At 39.4% G+C, this 13,937-nt stretch overlaps 1 protein-coding gene across 4 annotated transcripts in view; it reads right to left on the bottom strand.

Annotated features, from left to right (window-relative positions):
- The window catches only part of USP34 (ubiquitin specific peptidase 34), a 258,244-nt gene that overhangs the window by 8,069 nt on the left and 236,238 nt on the right, over positions 1 to 13,937 (bottom strand). For 2 of the 4 annotated variants that reach the window (XM_056126930.1, XM_056126947.1), the window contains 5 exons: positions 10,917 to 11,043; positions 10,241 to 10,348; positions 7,808 to 7,912; positions 7,560 to 7,684; positions 6,490 to 6,613 (listed from right to left, as the gene is read on the bottom strand). In XM_056126930.1, the coding sequence (XP_055982905.1) occupies positions 6,490 to 6,613; positions 7,560 to 7,684; positions 7,808 to 7,912; positions 10,241 to 10,348; positions 10,917 to 11,043 (589 nt within the window). Of the gene's footprint in view, positions 1 to 6,487; positions 6,614 to 7,364; positions 7,416 to 7,559; positions 7,685 to 7,807; positions 7,913 to 10,240; positions 10,349 to 10,916; positions 11,044 to 13,937 lie in introns of those variants that run through there. The other 2 variants (XM_056126955.1, XM_056126939.1) reach the window with 2 other exon arrangements.

Here is a 13,937-nt window from a genome sequence, read left to right as displayed (position 1 = left end):
CAGCAAATACCTAACTTGGCTTAATTCCTGACACCACAAGGTCCCCTATGCACTGCCCAGGGTAGCCCTGGAAGCACTGAGCACTGCCTGAGTGGCATAGGTACTCCTGGGACTGCAGGGCCCGAGCAACTTTAGATCAGTTGCAGTGAACTGCCAGTCCAGTGGCTTAAGAGTCCCAGTAGGGAAGCTGCACCTCCTGAGCACCACTGCTTGGGTGCCCCCAACTTCTGAAAGGAGGGGTGAATCTAGCCCACAAGTTCCACACAATTGAAGCTTCCAATTAGCCATGTAAGTTTTTTTTCTTTAAATTTTATTAGGAAATACCATGAGGTACAGTTGTAGACTTACAAATTTTTGTGGTTGGGTTTCAGTTATATTATGATCGAGTACCCATCTAGCCATGTAATTTTAAAATTGATTTTGTTGTTATTGGTTTTTGTGTTACCCTGGTGGTGCTCAAGGCTTACTCCTGGCGCTACACTGAGGGGTTACTCTTGGCGGGGCCCCAGGGACCATACTGGGAATGTAATCCAGGTCAGTCGTGTTGCCTGTACTATCCTCAAGTTTCCAATGAACCATCTTATATTAAGCAAGCTAATGTTAATCTGGTTTCACATAAGAAAAACCTGTTAGCCAGAGATAGATAAATGGGACTATCTTAAACTAAGAAGCTTCTGCACCTCCAAAGAAACAGTGACCAAAATACAAAGACAGTCTACAGAATGGGAAAGGATATTCACCGAATACACATCTGACAAGGGGTTGATAACAAGGATATACAAAATACTGGTGGAACTCCACAAGAAGAAAACATCCAACCCCATCAAAAAATGGGGCAATGAAATGAACAGAAACTTTCTCAAAGAAGAAATCCGAATGGCAAAAAAGCACATGAGAAAATGCTCTACATCATTAATCATCAGGGAGATGCAGATCAAAACCACAATGAGATACCATCTCACACCTCAGAGACTGGCCCACATTCAAAAGAACAAAAGCAACCGATGCTGGCGCGGATGTGGCGAGAAAGGGACACTCCTTCACTGTTGGTGGGAATGTCGACTAGTTCAGCCCTTTTGGAAAACAGTATGGACGTTTCTCAAAAAATTAGAAATTGAGCTCCCATTTGACCCAGCGATACCACTCCTGGGAATATACCCCAGAGAGGCAAAAATGTGTAGTCGAAGTGACATCTGCACTTGTTTGTTCATTGCAGCACTCTTTACAATAGCCAGAAACTGGAAGAAACCTGAGTGCCCAAGAACTGATGACTGGTTAAAGAAACTCTGGTACATCTACACAATGGAGTACTATGTAGCTCTTAGAAAAGATGAAGTCATGAAATTTACATACAAGTGGTACAATATGGAAAGTATCATGCTAAGCGAAATGAGTCAGAAAGAGAGGGATAGACATAGAAAAATTGCATTCATCTGGGGGATATAAAGCAACAAAATATGAGATCAATACCTAAGAATAGCTGAGATCAACACCAGGAGGATTACTCCATAACTTAGAGGCCAGCCGGGTATTCTAGGGGAAAGGGCAGTTCAGATAGAGAAGGGAACACCAAATGAAAGGTGTTTGGAGGATCCTCCCAGGAGGGGAAATGCATGTTGAAAGTAGACTATGGACTGAACATGATTGCCACTCAATGCCTCTTTTGCAGATCACAACACCCAAAAGGAGAGAGAGAACAAAGGGGAATGCCCTGCCACAGAGGCAGGGTGGGAGGGGGGGTGGGGGGAAATGGGCACTGGTGGAGGGATGGGTATTTGATCATTGTATGACCGAAACTCAGGCACAAGGATTTGTAAATCTACAACTGTACCTCATGGTGCTTCACTAATAAAAAAAAAAAAAAAAGAAAAACCTGTTAGCATAGTCTAGAGAAACAATACAGGGATTAAGGCATTTGCCTTGCGTTTAGCCAAATCTGGTTGAATCCCCAGCACTACATATGGTCTAGGTACTTCCAACCTTGAAATATTCAGATCTGTGTCAGTTATTTTTATTTTTTTCAAGCATTAGTTTAACATTTATTTCTCTTTGTGTACACATAGTTCTGCACACACATACAAATGTACATATTGTTCTCTTTCATCCAAAAGGCACATACAATAGGTAGAATGCAAAAATACAGATAGAAGGTACAGTGGGCCCCAGGGATTTTCTTAAAGTGTGTCTGTTTCAATTAGAATTAGAACAAAAACCAAGAGTTCAAACTCAAGGTAACCCGTGTGTCAGTTATTTTTAAACTGTAAGCTCTGATTTGTATATACACCTATTAAAAATAATTCTACGAATTGATTTGGTATAAAAGGATTTTCTCTTCATGGACTGGTATAACTAGACTTCTGGTCTGCACTGAATGGTACGTACCTAAAGTACATATATCCACATATAAAGCCTTTTGCAGAAATAGTTAACCAATCTCCAACCAATACCATCTTAACATCACAAAGAGGTGAAGCATGAACCAGATCTCTACTTTTAATAATTTTCATGGTGTGTGTGTGTGTGTGTGTGTGTGATGGTGGTGGTGGGGTCACACACGTAAGTTTTGGGGCAATAGCTAGCAGAGCTCAGACACTAACAGTGCTGTGGTGCAGTCAGAAGTTCAAGTGTGGGGGGATTATGTGGTACTAGAAATGGAACCTAGGCCTTGGTGTGCAAAGCATGTACACTGGCCCTTTTAGCTGTTCACTGTTCACCATTTTTTTTTCATATTTCTATTTCTGGATTTTATGGTTTCCTAACATATGGTCTTTTATTAGGGGCTGCGGGGGGGGGGGGGGGGGGGGAGAGTGCACACAGCAGTTCTCAGGATATATCCCTGGCTCTGTGCTCAGAGATTACTCCTGGTGGGACTCCAGTGACCATATGGGATGCTGAAGACAGAACCCAGGTTGGGCGTGTGCAAGGCAAATGCCATACCTGCTGTACTATTGCTCCAGCCCCAGTCTTCTAAATCTCGAACTGGTCTCCATCTGATTGTATGTTTTCTTATGTTTGTTCTCTTTACTTCTATTACCTTATTTTTCACAATTAAGCTTTTTAATCCTCCTAAAATTGTCCTAATACACTGATGCAATTTGTATTAAACCATATTCAAATGTGACCACTGGTGGTATGTGTGGATGGCAAAATAGACACAAGTCCTGGCCCTCTCTCTCCAGATTGCTAATTGATGATTTCAATACCACACATTCTCTACTGATGTTATCTATATTTGCTTTCTGGGCTATGCCCAGCAGTGCTAAAAGGCTTACTCCTGGCTCTGTGCTCAGGGATTCTACTCCTGGGCTCGGGGGAAAAGATATAGAGCCAGGGTCAGTAATATGCAATTCAAGTGCCCTAACTATCGCTATCTAACTATACTATCGCTATCTAACTATACTATCGCTCCAGCCCTAATGCCATCTTTATGTAACCAAATCTTGTATTGCCTTATGTTTGTTTTGGGGTTATTTTCCCATTCTATTATTTTTGAGGGTGAAGGAGTCTCCCCCAAACAGTGTTCAGGGGAGTTAGAATCTCTACTTTGTGATTCTTGGTAACTGGGCTGGCAGTTCAATAAGGGGGCCCAAGGATGCGGTGCTGCCTGAGCACTGCAGTGTCCAGGCCATATGGTGCTCAGAGGTCTCCAAGGTTGCACCTACTCATACTCGAGGGACCACACTATGCCAGGGTTAACTGGAGTCAGCTGCAACAAAGGTTATTTATGTTAACCCCCATACTTCTTCTCTGGACCTTATTTGTATCACATAGTTCTAGCAATCAGCTGGGGTGTTTTCTGTTTTGTTGTGTTTTGGTTTTAAGGCAACACCTAGCATTTATTTCTGGGACTGTATGGTATCAAACCCGGGCCTCCTGCATGCAAAGCATAGGCTTATTAGCCCATTCCCAGTGAGCTGTCTCATTGGCCCATCATTGTAGTTTTTGTTTTTTGTTTTTTTATTTTTAGTAAAAGGGTACTTAAAACACACTTGCTGTTTTTTGTGTCATACCTGAAGGTGCTCAGGGCTTATTCCTACATTCAGGGATCATTCCTAGCTGTGCTCAGGGGACCATATGTGGTGCCTGGGCCCAAACCTGAGTCAGCTGCATACAAGGAAAGGACCTCACAAGCTGTAATATTGTTCTGGATGCACATTTGCTGTTTTATTTATATTTCTTTTGTTTCGATGTCATACTTGGTGGTGATGAGGTCTTACTCCTGGCTCTGTGCTCAGGGATCAAACCTGGTTTGGCCACATGCAAGGCCTTACCTGTTATCCTATCTTCTCCACCCCTGCCCCACCCATATTTTATCCTCTATTATGAAGAAAAATAGTATAAAAATGAGACCTGTTGCGGGGCATGGAGGAGCAACAGTACAGTGGGCAGAGTGGTTGCCTTGCATTCAGCCAACCCAAGTTCAATTCCTAGCACCCCAGGTTCCCCAAGCATTGCCACGAGTGATCCCTGAGTGCAGAGCCAAGAGTAACCCCTGAGTATGCCCTCCAAAACAAACAAAAAACAAAAAGAAGAATTATCCGAGTTAAAACTTGTTCACGACTGCTCACAATCATTTATGTGAGATTTTCTTTTTCTTAAGTTTTTTCCCAAAAATATTCAAATTCAGTTGCAAGAGTTAGTTAACCTCAAACACTGGGACATGATCTCTCCATTTCTAATAGGCAAATAATGCTTTTAGATCTACTCCATACAGAAAGTAATGTCCAATTTTCTGCATTATGATATAGCCATGAAACATTTCTTTGATCAATTTGTGAAGTTTTTAATCTACTTTCAAGCTGTTCAACATAATAGCTACCAAATACATTTGGTCATTTGTTTAAAATTAACTAAAAATTCATCTCCCTTATATTTCAAGTTCTCAACACTCTATGGCTAGTGGCTATCACACTGTGCATGGAAGGGCATGGAGAATAATCTCATCCTTGTTATGAATACTCTAATACTATCCTTATTCTAATCCTCTAATCCCATTCTTGTTCTAATACTCTGATACTATGAGGCAGCAATAAGTGTTCTTTATAGTTAAAAGTACTGTATAAAGTATTACGAAAGCTAATTCAGCTAATATACATGGCTACTTGCATGATCTTTCTTTTTCCCTCTGTCTTGGCTCCATGCTTAATTAGGTTAAAAACACTTTTCATTTATCAAAGCTTGTTCAAGTAGCTCAAATTACTCCTTATATAACTTTGGTCTAAATTATATGAACACAATTATCAAAAATTTTTAATCAAGTCAACATCTTTTAAGTTCCTTTTATCTGAGAGCAAGGCCATGTTACCAAAACTCTTGTATATTTCCTCACACTTAGTCACTGGTGCTATTAGGTTTTAGCTTTATACCAAATGCCAAGACCCAACCGTATTATCACAGAATCTAAGCATTTTCTAATCTCAGTCCCCACCCTACCTTACCTCTTAGCACTTCAGTTACATATTTAAAAAAAAAAAAGGCTAATGATCATGGTGGAAGGAATACTCTTCCAAATCTGAAAATGCTCTAATCACTTACCAATAAGATGGTTTTTCTGAAGATGAATAATCCCTGACAGCTGTTTACCACTTCCTTCTCTTGGATGAAAGATTATAGGTATATAACAGATCAAAATATTTTACATAGGAAGAGGGTTGTGACTAAGAAGCACCAGGTGTAGGGTGCTAGTTTCTAAGTGTGATAATCTAGTTCTTGGTGTGGGTTCCGTGAGTAATTCACTTTCCAGCTCTGAAAAAAACCTACAGAACACTGGAGAGGATTTGGGAAACCCTTAAAGAAGGAAGCAAGAATCGGGACACACAGTCTGGGGACTCAGGAGATCTGGAGGAGTCTTCTAAAGACAAATCAGCAAGAGAAAGACAAATGAACTATAATAGATTTCAGGCATGAACTTGGAGAGTCAATATTACAATGAGTAATTTAAGTTTTATCCCTTTCACAATTCACTGAGTTTTGTTTTCTGTTCCTCGTATCTTCTATTCCAAAGCTCCCCTTCCTTCTAACTCCCTTCTCTATTTTATGACACTTACCTCCTAGATACTCATATATGCACCTCTGCTTCACCCTCACAAGGCTTGCTTCCTTACCAGCTCCAAAGCACAGCTGGCAATATAGATCTCTTACCCTCAACTGCTGAGGAGCAGTCCATTTCTTTGCCTGCCTCCCTAAGCAGAGCTGTTTTTGCGATTTGTTCTTAAATTCTGCTGGGCAGAGGGAGAAGAATTTGGGCTTTCTGTGTACAAAAAAGCCCTGCTGTATACTCCTTTAGAGGCCAGCTGAGACTCTGGGCAGAACTAGTCAATGGAAACCAGTAAGTCGGTGTTTTCTTAATAAAAACAAAGATGTTCCCAAGATTAATATTTTAAAACATTCACTTTTAAGAAGAAAAGAGATTGTTTTTTCATCCCCTTCCTGAATGGCTATGGGCTTAAAATAATTCAATGGAATTTACTGCTCATCTTTTATACTTACTCAGCTTAACTAATGTTTCAGTAAATTTTTCACAGTTGATTGCAACTCGGCATAATAGATGGATGAACTGATGATAAGAAAAGAAGTAGTCTAGCAGCATACGATCATAAACGTCATCTTTGCCCTGAAGGTTAAAGATGATAAAATGGTTGCACTTAAAATGTATAATAAAGAGCATATTTTGTGCAAATGTAAAAAAGTTTAACTAAAAAGCTTATTAAATATTTAAATTCTATAAGAACTTAGTTTTTAACTTCCAATTTTCAAGTAATGTGATAAAGATTATTGTCACAAGTTTATTTCAGTGTGCTATTAAAATTACCCATTATTTCCATAATGTTTTAATAAGGTAAAATTATCATATAATTAAAAAATGTTGACACTTTAGCTACAGAAACAGTGAATTAAATTTGATTTTTAAAATAAATTATAAATTATTTCTATAGCGGTTACTACAATATAAATTATTAATATTTTATCTTAGTAAGAGCTTCTTAAAATATATTTTAAGATTCAAAGATAGTGGGGAAGAAAAGTGTGAATGAAGTGGGGTGAAGAACAGAGAAAACTTATAAAAAATGTTGAAACTAAGTTTTTGTGTTCCCTATATCTTTGCTCTATAATTTGGAATTAGAATTATTTTAGAATAAATGTTAGACATCAATATCAAACAAATGATGATAAATTTATCTTAATGTAGTATTAAGCTTAAGTCAAAGACACAAAGAAGTCACTGATTATACAGCCAAATTTAAGCAATAGTAAGGACCTAACTTGACTTTTCAAATTTATATCTATAACTCAGTTAAAATTTAGCCTAGTGACAAATACTAAGACTTTCTATTAGAATATTTTTTGAGGGGGGGGAAACTTACTACTTGTGCTTACTGTTGATTTTGCAAATATCCAACCAACATTTCAGAGCACTAAAAGGAAAAAGTCCAAATGAGTCTAATCTTAGGATCCACAAAATGGTCATTTAAAATCTAATGTAATTCATAACTGCCAGAGGGAAAATTTCAAATTACTGTGTACTATAGAAAAATGGTTTTCCTAGCATCCCAACATACCTTACTGGTTTCCACCATTGTGGGCAAGAGGCACATATTGAGTTCAGGGCGCGGAGGCCGAATATTGCTTTTCCCTCCTATTAGCTTGATATTTTCTCGACAAGGGAAATAAGGTCCAAGAGACACTAAGACATTAAAAATGTATAGTAAGAATACAGAATAAAAAAGAAAAAATAAATCGCCACCTTTCAGTAAGCAGAAAGACTGAATGTCAACCATATTCAAGTACTGTGCTAGGTGATACATACTTGGTATATTACTATGATGATAAGTACAATGATTGTGTTGCAGAAATGGAACCAGAGTATGAAGAAAGTCATGGGGGCTCAAAAGCACAAGTTCCTTGAGGACATCTGAAAAAAAGAAACACACATACAATTTGGGCATTAAAAACTAAGGTATATTTTTTCTGTTTGCAAAGTCACAAACCCTATTGGGCTAACTGACTGCAATGTGGGAACTGAAAAGGTTTTTTTTTTTTTGGGGGGGGGGGCTCTTTGGGTCACACCAAGCAATGCTCAGGGGTTACTCTTGGTTCTGAACTCAGGAATTAATACTGATGGTGCTTTGGGGATCATATGGGATGCTGGAGATTGAAACAAGGCCAGTTGCATGCAGGCAAATGCCCTCTCTGCTGTACTATTGCTCTCGCTACAAGGAGCTGAAAGGCGATAATGAGCATAAAATTTAGCTCCTGACAATGTCTGACATTTTAAATCTGGAAAATCAGAGTTACTAGCCATAGTTTAGAAACCAAATTTAAAATAAATTTTCGCTTTTTAAAAAATTTGCTTTTTGGGTGTTACATGGCTGTACTCGAGGATTGCTTTTAGTGATGCTTGGAGGACCATGTGGTTCCATGTGATGGAACCCACACTTCCTGCAGGCAAAACACGTGCTAATTTTCATTTATTTTAAAATTTTAGGGCCACTTCTAGTGCTTTTCAGGAATTACTCCTGGCTTTGCACTCATGGGGTACTGGGCATCCAACTAAGTCAAGGATATGCAAGCACCCTACCTCCTGTACTATCTCTCTGGCCCCTCTGGTTCATATTTTGCTTCTAACGTATTTTTAATATACTAATTATGTCTTTGGGCTGGAGTGATAGCACAGCAGGTAGGGCGTTTGCCTTGCACGCGGCCAACCTGGGTTCGATTTCTTCGTCCCTCTCGGAGAGCCTGGCAAGCTACCGAGTATCCCGCCCGCGCGGCAGAGCCTGGCAAGCTACCTGTGGCATATTCGATATGCCAAGAACAGTAACAACAAGTCTCACAATGGAGACGTTACTGGTGCCTGCTCGAAGAAATCAACGAACAACAGGAGGACAGTGGTACAGTGCTACTAATTATGTCTTCATAAAATTAACCAAAGTAGTTTAGAAAGTATCTGAGGTTAAAAACTCTTTCGATTTGATTGTTAATCTTAACTTGCCTCTAATTTTCACCCTATGGTGCTCACAGGCTACTCCTGGAATTTTGCAAGGGGAGGGCTCACTCCTAGTGGTACTCAGTGAAACATGAACAGTATTAGGGATTGAACCTGGGGCTCCTGTATGCAAATCATGCTAGCTAGTATGCTGAACTATCTCTCAAACTGACTAATAAGTCAGATCTTAATCTACTTTTAATGTATGATGTTAGCTAGATTGGTTCTCTTCTAGGCACACAGATGTAAAACTCAAGGTGACAGAACATTGGCAAAATTTCTGTTAATCAGTTACTGCACCCCTCTCCATCTCTTGCTAGGGAAGTATAAGCCAGTAATTCCAGAGAATATAAGGCCAAAATTTGTAAGGTAGATTCTCATGTAATTTTGAGAACCTGTAAACAATCATTCAAAGTCTCTAAATATGATTATAATTTTTTGTTTTTGGGTCACACCCAACTGCAGTTCTGAACTCAGGGATCACTCTTGGTGGTGCTTGGGGGATCACAGTGAGTACCAGGGATCAAACCCAGGTTGGGTGTATGTGAGACAAGTACACTACCTACCTCCTGTACTATCACTCTGGCCTCTAAATATGACTAAATATTAGTTTCAAAGATAGTTAAAAAGGTAATATAAGTTTAAAGTGAGGTGCATTCTTGAATAGGCATAATTGAAAATTATAATCATGCAATCAATAAAAAAACCCCATAGCATAACAAAAGCAAATGAAAGTCAACAAAAGATTTCACTGATATAATCACCCTAGCCCTTTTTTTAACAATGATCCGGTTTACTTCATAAATATTTGCCTTGCTTATATAGTTATTAACAAAGAACCAAAAGATTTCAAAGCTGAGGGTTGTCTAGAGATATTTGAAGTCAAAGAAAAAACACCTGCCCCTGACTATACACTTATATTAATACCATATGTTCTACGTTCTACGCTGGGCTGGAGTGATAGCACAGCAGTAGGGCGTTTGCCTTACAAGCGGCCAACATGGCCGACCCGAGTTCAATTCCTCTGCCCCTATTGGAGAGCCCGGCAAGCTACCGAGAGTATCTCGCCCACACGGCAGAGCCTGGCAAGCTCCCCGTGATGTATTCGATATGCCAAACACAGTAACAACAAGTCTCATGATGGAGACGTTACTGGGCCCGCTCGAGCAAATCGATGAACAACAGGAGGACTGTGACCTGACCGTGACCTACGTTCTTACACATTTGTATAGGTATATATTCTAAGTAACTTACCTATGCAGGCATTTCTAAGTTCTGGAGGGCTATAGGAATTAAGAAGTGTTAACAGTTTATGGGCAAATTCAATTCGCTCCTGCCACTGGATTAATGCTTGTTTCACATCTGCAAATAAAAAAAATTAATAAATATGTCACTTGAGATCAAACTTTCTCGTACTGACACTTTTTATTATATACACATTCTTGTTGAAAGCCAAGTGATTATTTTTGTGAGATGGTTACTACTAAACTTGCGAGACATCATAAGTCATGTATTATTTTGATGGAAGCATATTCGATTTAAGAAATCTGTATCAAAGAGCAAATGTTTTATGGTTATTTTTCTCTAAACTAAATAAGATAAAGTCTAAGTTATGTAAGTTTTCAGCTCGGAGAACCTTCACAAAATATTTGTGTTGTTACTACACTTGGATATGTTGTTACTACACTTGCATATGTCTTGCAGTTTTCTACAAGTGAACATTTGCTTGCCTGTCTATTTTTCAGGCGTGTATAAAGAAAAGTACCTAAGTTATATGTCATGAGGAGATGATGAACATTTCCTGATGGTTAGTATCAGCCTCCTCTTCTGTATACAAACTAAGAGACAAATTCTCTGAAGCATGTGATGTAAATTCCTCATTTTTCCCATTAAGAATTCAACTAACAAAAACAAGTAGGAATGACCATACCTTTTCTCTGAAGATACGGGCGTGTAGACTTCAAAACCAAAAGAAATATTGACAGAAGCTCTACTAAGTCTCCAGTCACATGGCAAGCTGTGGCTTCATGATACATCATGTGCAGTGTGTTGAAAGACTGTATTTTATGGAAAAAAAATTGCTTTTTATTGAGTCTCAAAATGGCAGTGCTTATCCTGTTTTCAGACTCAGATTGTCTGTGTGCATATGCATACAAAGCAAGTGTATTTGGTTTCTAACAAGTCAGATACTCTTTCAATGAAGATAGCAAGCATCCATACTTATTACTACTCTATCCACAGGGCCAATAATGAAATCAACGGAGTTAACAAGAGGATGAGAAATTATACTATAAGGTGTCTGAAGTGGTATAGCAAATGACTCTAAGAGCATTAGCTCATTATTTTTGGGTTATTCATTAACAATAGCTGGAATAGCAATGCCTGCTTTTAGATACTTTGAGAACTGAATAACACTCTGAATGAGCAGCAGTCTATCCTTATATACCACTAAAAAGACTTCAGAGTTTAAATGTACTACACTATCAGTAACCTGCTTATTTATTCAAGAACCTTGCATAGAGTTCAAAAATAAATATATTTCGTTCAACTCTAAACTAAAACAGAGGTGTGAGAAAAGAAATAGGACTTAAAATCTAACTTCTGAAGAACATCAAAAATGGAATTTTCAAGGCAGTTCTTGTACAAATAAATTGCTTGTCAAATTAGTAGATAATTAGCATTTTGTTTTTTAAAATAGAGAAAGGTTTTATTTTGTTTTGTTTTTGGGCTAAACCCAGTAGTGATCAGGGAACTACATAGTGCCAAGGATTGAACCTGGGTCTCATGTATGCAAAGTATGCACTCATCCAGTTGCACTTTCTCTGGTCCAAGTAAAGATTTAGAAAGAAAAGCTTTAACAATTTGAAGGTTAAAAATCTTTAGATAATAACCTACTCAAAAAAGCTGGGGAGGCCATACTAGTATTCGACAACATTAACGTTAAGTTGAAAAACAAAAGAAGGGACAGCGAAGGCTATTTTCTCTTCATCAAGGGATACGTACAACAGGAAGAAATCATACTCTTAAATGTATAGGTACCTAATGAGGGAACAGAAAAATATTTAATACAACTGCTAACAGATTTTGAGGAGGACATTGCTAGCAAGACAATAGTAGCTGGAGATTTCAACAACGCCTTATCATCTCTGGACAGATCAACAAGAACAAAACTCAGCAAGGAAACACTGGCTTTGAAAGAATAAATAAATAAAAAAAAGGGCTTATAGACCTATACAGGGCTTTATACCCCTAAAAGAAAGAATACACATTCATCTCCAGTGCGCACGGAAAATTTTCCAAAATACACCATGTCCTAGGCTACAAAACATACCTCAATAGAAACAGGAAGACAGAAATGGTATCAACAATCTTTTCAGACCATGATGCACTGAGAATAGAAGTGAATCACACACAGACATGGAGAACCAAATCAAACACCTGGAAATTAAATAAGTCAATGCTGAACAACGAGTGGATCAGGAAGGAACTCAAGGACAAAATCAAAAGATCACTTGATCACTTAACTTCCCGTTAATCATCGATTTGCTCGAGTGGGCACCAGTAACTTCTCCATTTGTCCCTGCCAAGTGCTAGTGTAGCCCAATGGTGTCTGTTCGTTCCAGAACAAACCAATCGTTCAAGATCTTGATGAAGAAGTCTGACCATCTGGTAGGTGGGTGGCTGCCAGGCCTTTTGATGTCCCATGGAATCTAGTCGGTAACAGTTCTAGTGCAGTGGTCGTCTCTAAATCTCAGTATGTGTCCAGCCCATCTGATTTTTGATGCCTTGGCAAATGAGATAGCGTCCCTGATTCTTGATTGTCGATGGAGGTCGGAACTCCAGATTCTTTCTCTCATTTGAGTGAAGAGTGATACTCCAAGCATAGCTCTTTTGATTCCTCTTTGGGAGACCCAAATAGCGGCCTTATCCTGTTTGCATAGGGCCCAGGTCTCTGAGGCATAGGTTAATGCAGGAAGAACAGTGGAATCGAAGAGATGTGCCTGGAGCCGGAGGTTCTTCGTCCTCTTAGCTATTTCTTCGATGCTCTTGAAGGCGTTCCAAGCCCTTCTCTTCCTCCTGTGCAACTCAGGTGCCAGGTCATTCATCATGTTGACTTCTCGACCTAGGTACACATAACTGTTGCATTCAGAGATGGTCGTTCCATTCAGAGCAAATGGAGTGATGGGAACGAGTCTGTTTCTCATAAACATTGTCTTCGTGAGATTCAGCTGTAGTCCAACCTTTCCACACTCACGGTTGAAGTCGGCCAGCATTTGTGCTGCTTGGCTAATGTTTGTGTTATTAAAACAATGTCATCAGGAAAGCGGAGGTGGTGTAGTTGCCGACCATCTTTCCTCACTCCCATTCCTTCCGATTCCAGTCATTGCATGATGTTCATGAGGGTGGCACTGAAGAGTTTCGGTGAAATGGTATCACCCTGATCAACCCCTCTCTTGATATCAACGATCACTTCTTTATAGAATGGTGAGTTCCTGGTAGTGAATCCGCAATACAGCTCATGGAGGATCCTGATGTATTGGGCTTGAATGCCCTGATTGGCTAGGGCTTCAATGACCGCTTCCGTCTCAACAGAATCAAAGGTCTTCTTTAAATCAATGAACGTTAAACAGAGCGGCATCTTGAACGCCTGAGAAACCTCAATGAGCTTGGTTATCATGTGAATATGGTCGAAGGTGCTGAATCCTTTTCGGAACCCGGCTTGCTCGCATGGTTGTCCTTCATCTAGTGTTCTGCCAATCCTATTCAGGATGACTCGAGTGAACAGCTTGTAGATGACAGACAATAGGCAGATTGGGTGATAGTTGCCAATGTTGTGGATGTCTCCCTTCTTGTACAGTAGTACAGTCCTGCTAGTTTTCCATTGGGACGGAACCTTGCATCCAGACAGGTAGCTTGTAAAGAGCCAAACCAGTGTATTGATGAGTACTGA

This window comes from Sorex fumeus, unplaced genomic scaffold, assembly GCF_029834395.1.
Source record: "Sorex fumeus unplaced genomic scaffold, SorFum_2.1 ptg000006l, whole genome shotgun sequence".
NCBI classification, from domain to species: Eukaryota; Metazoa; Chordata; class Mammalia; order Eulipotyphla; family Soricidae; genus Sorex; species Sorex fumeus.
This window is presented reverse-complemented; position numbering and strand designations above follow the sequence as displayed.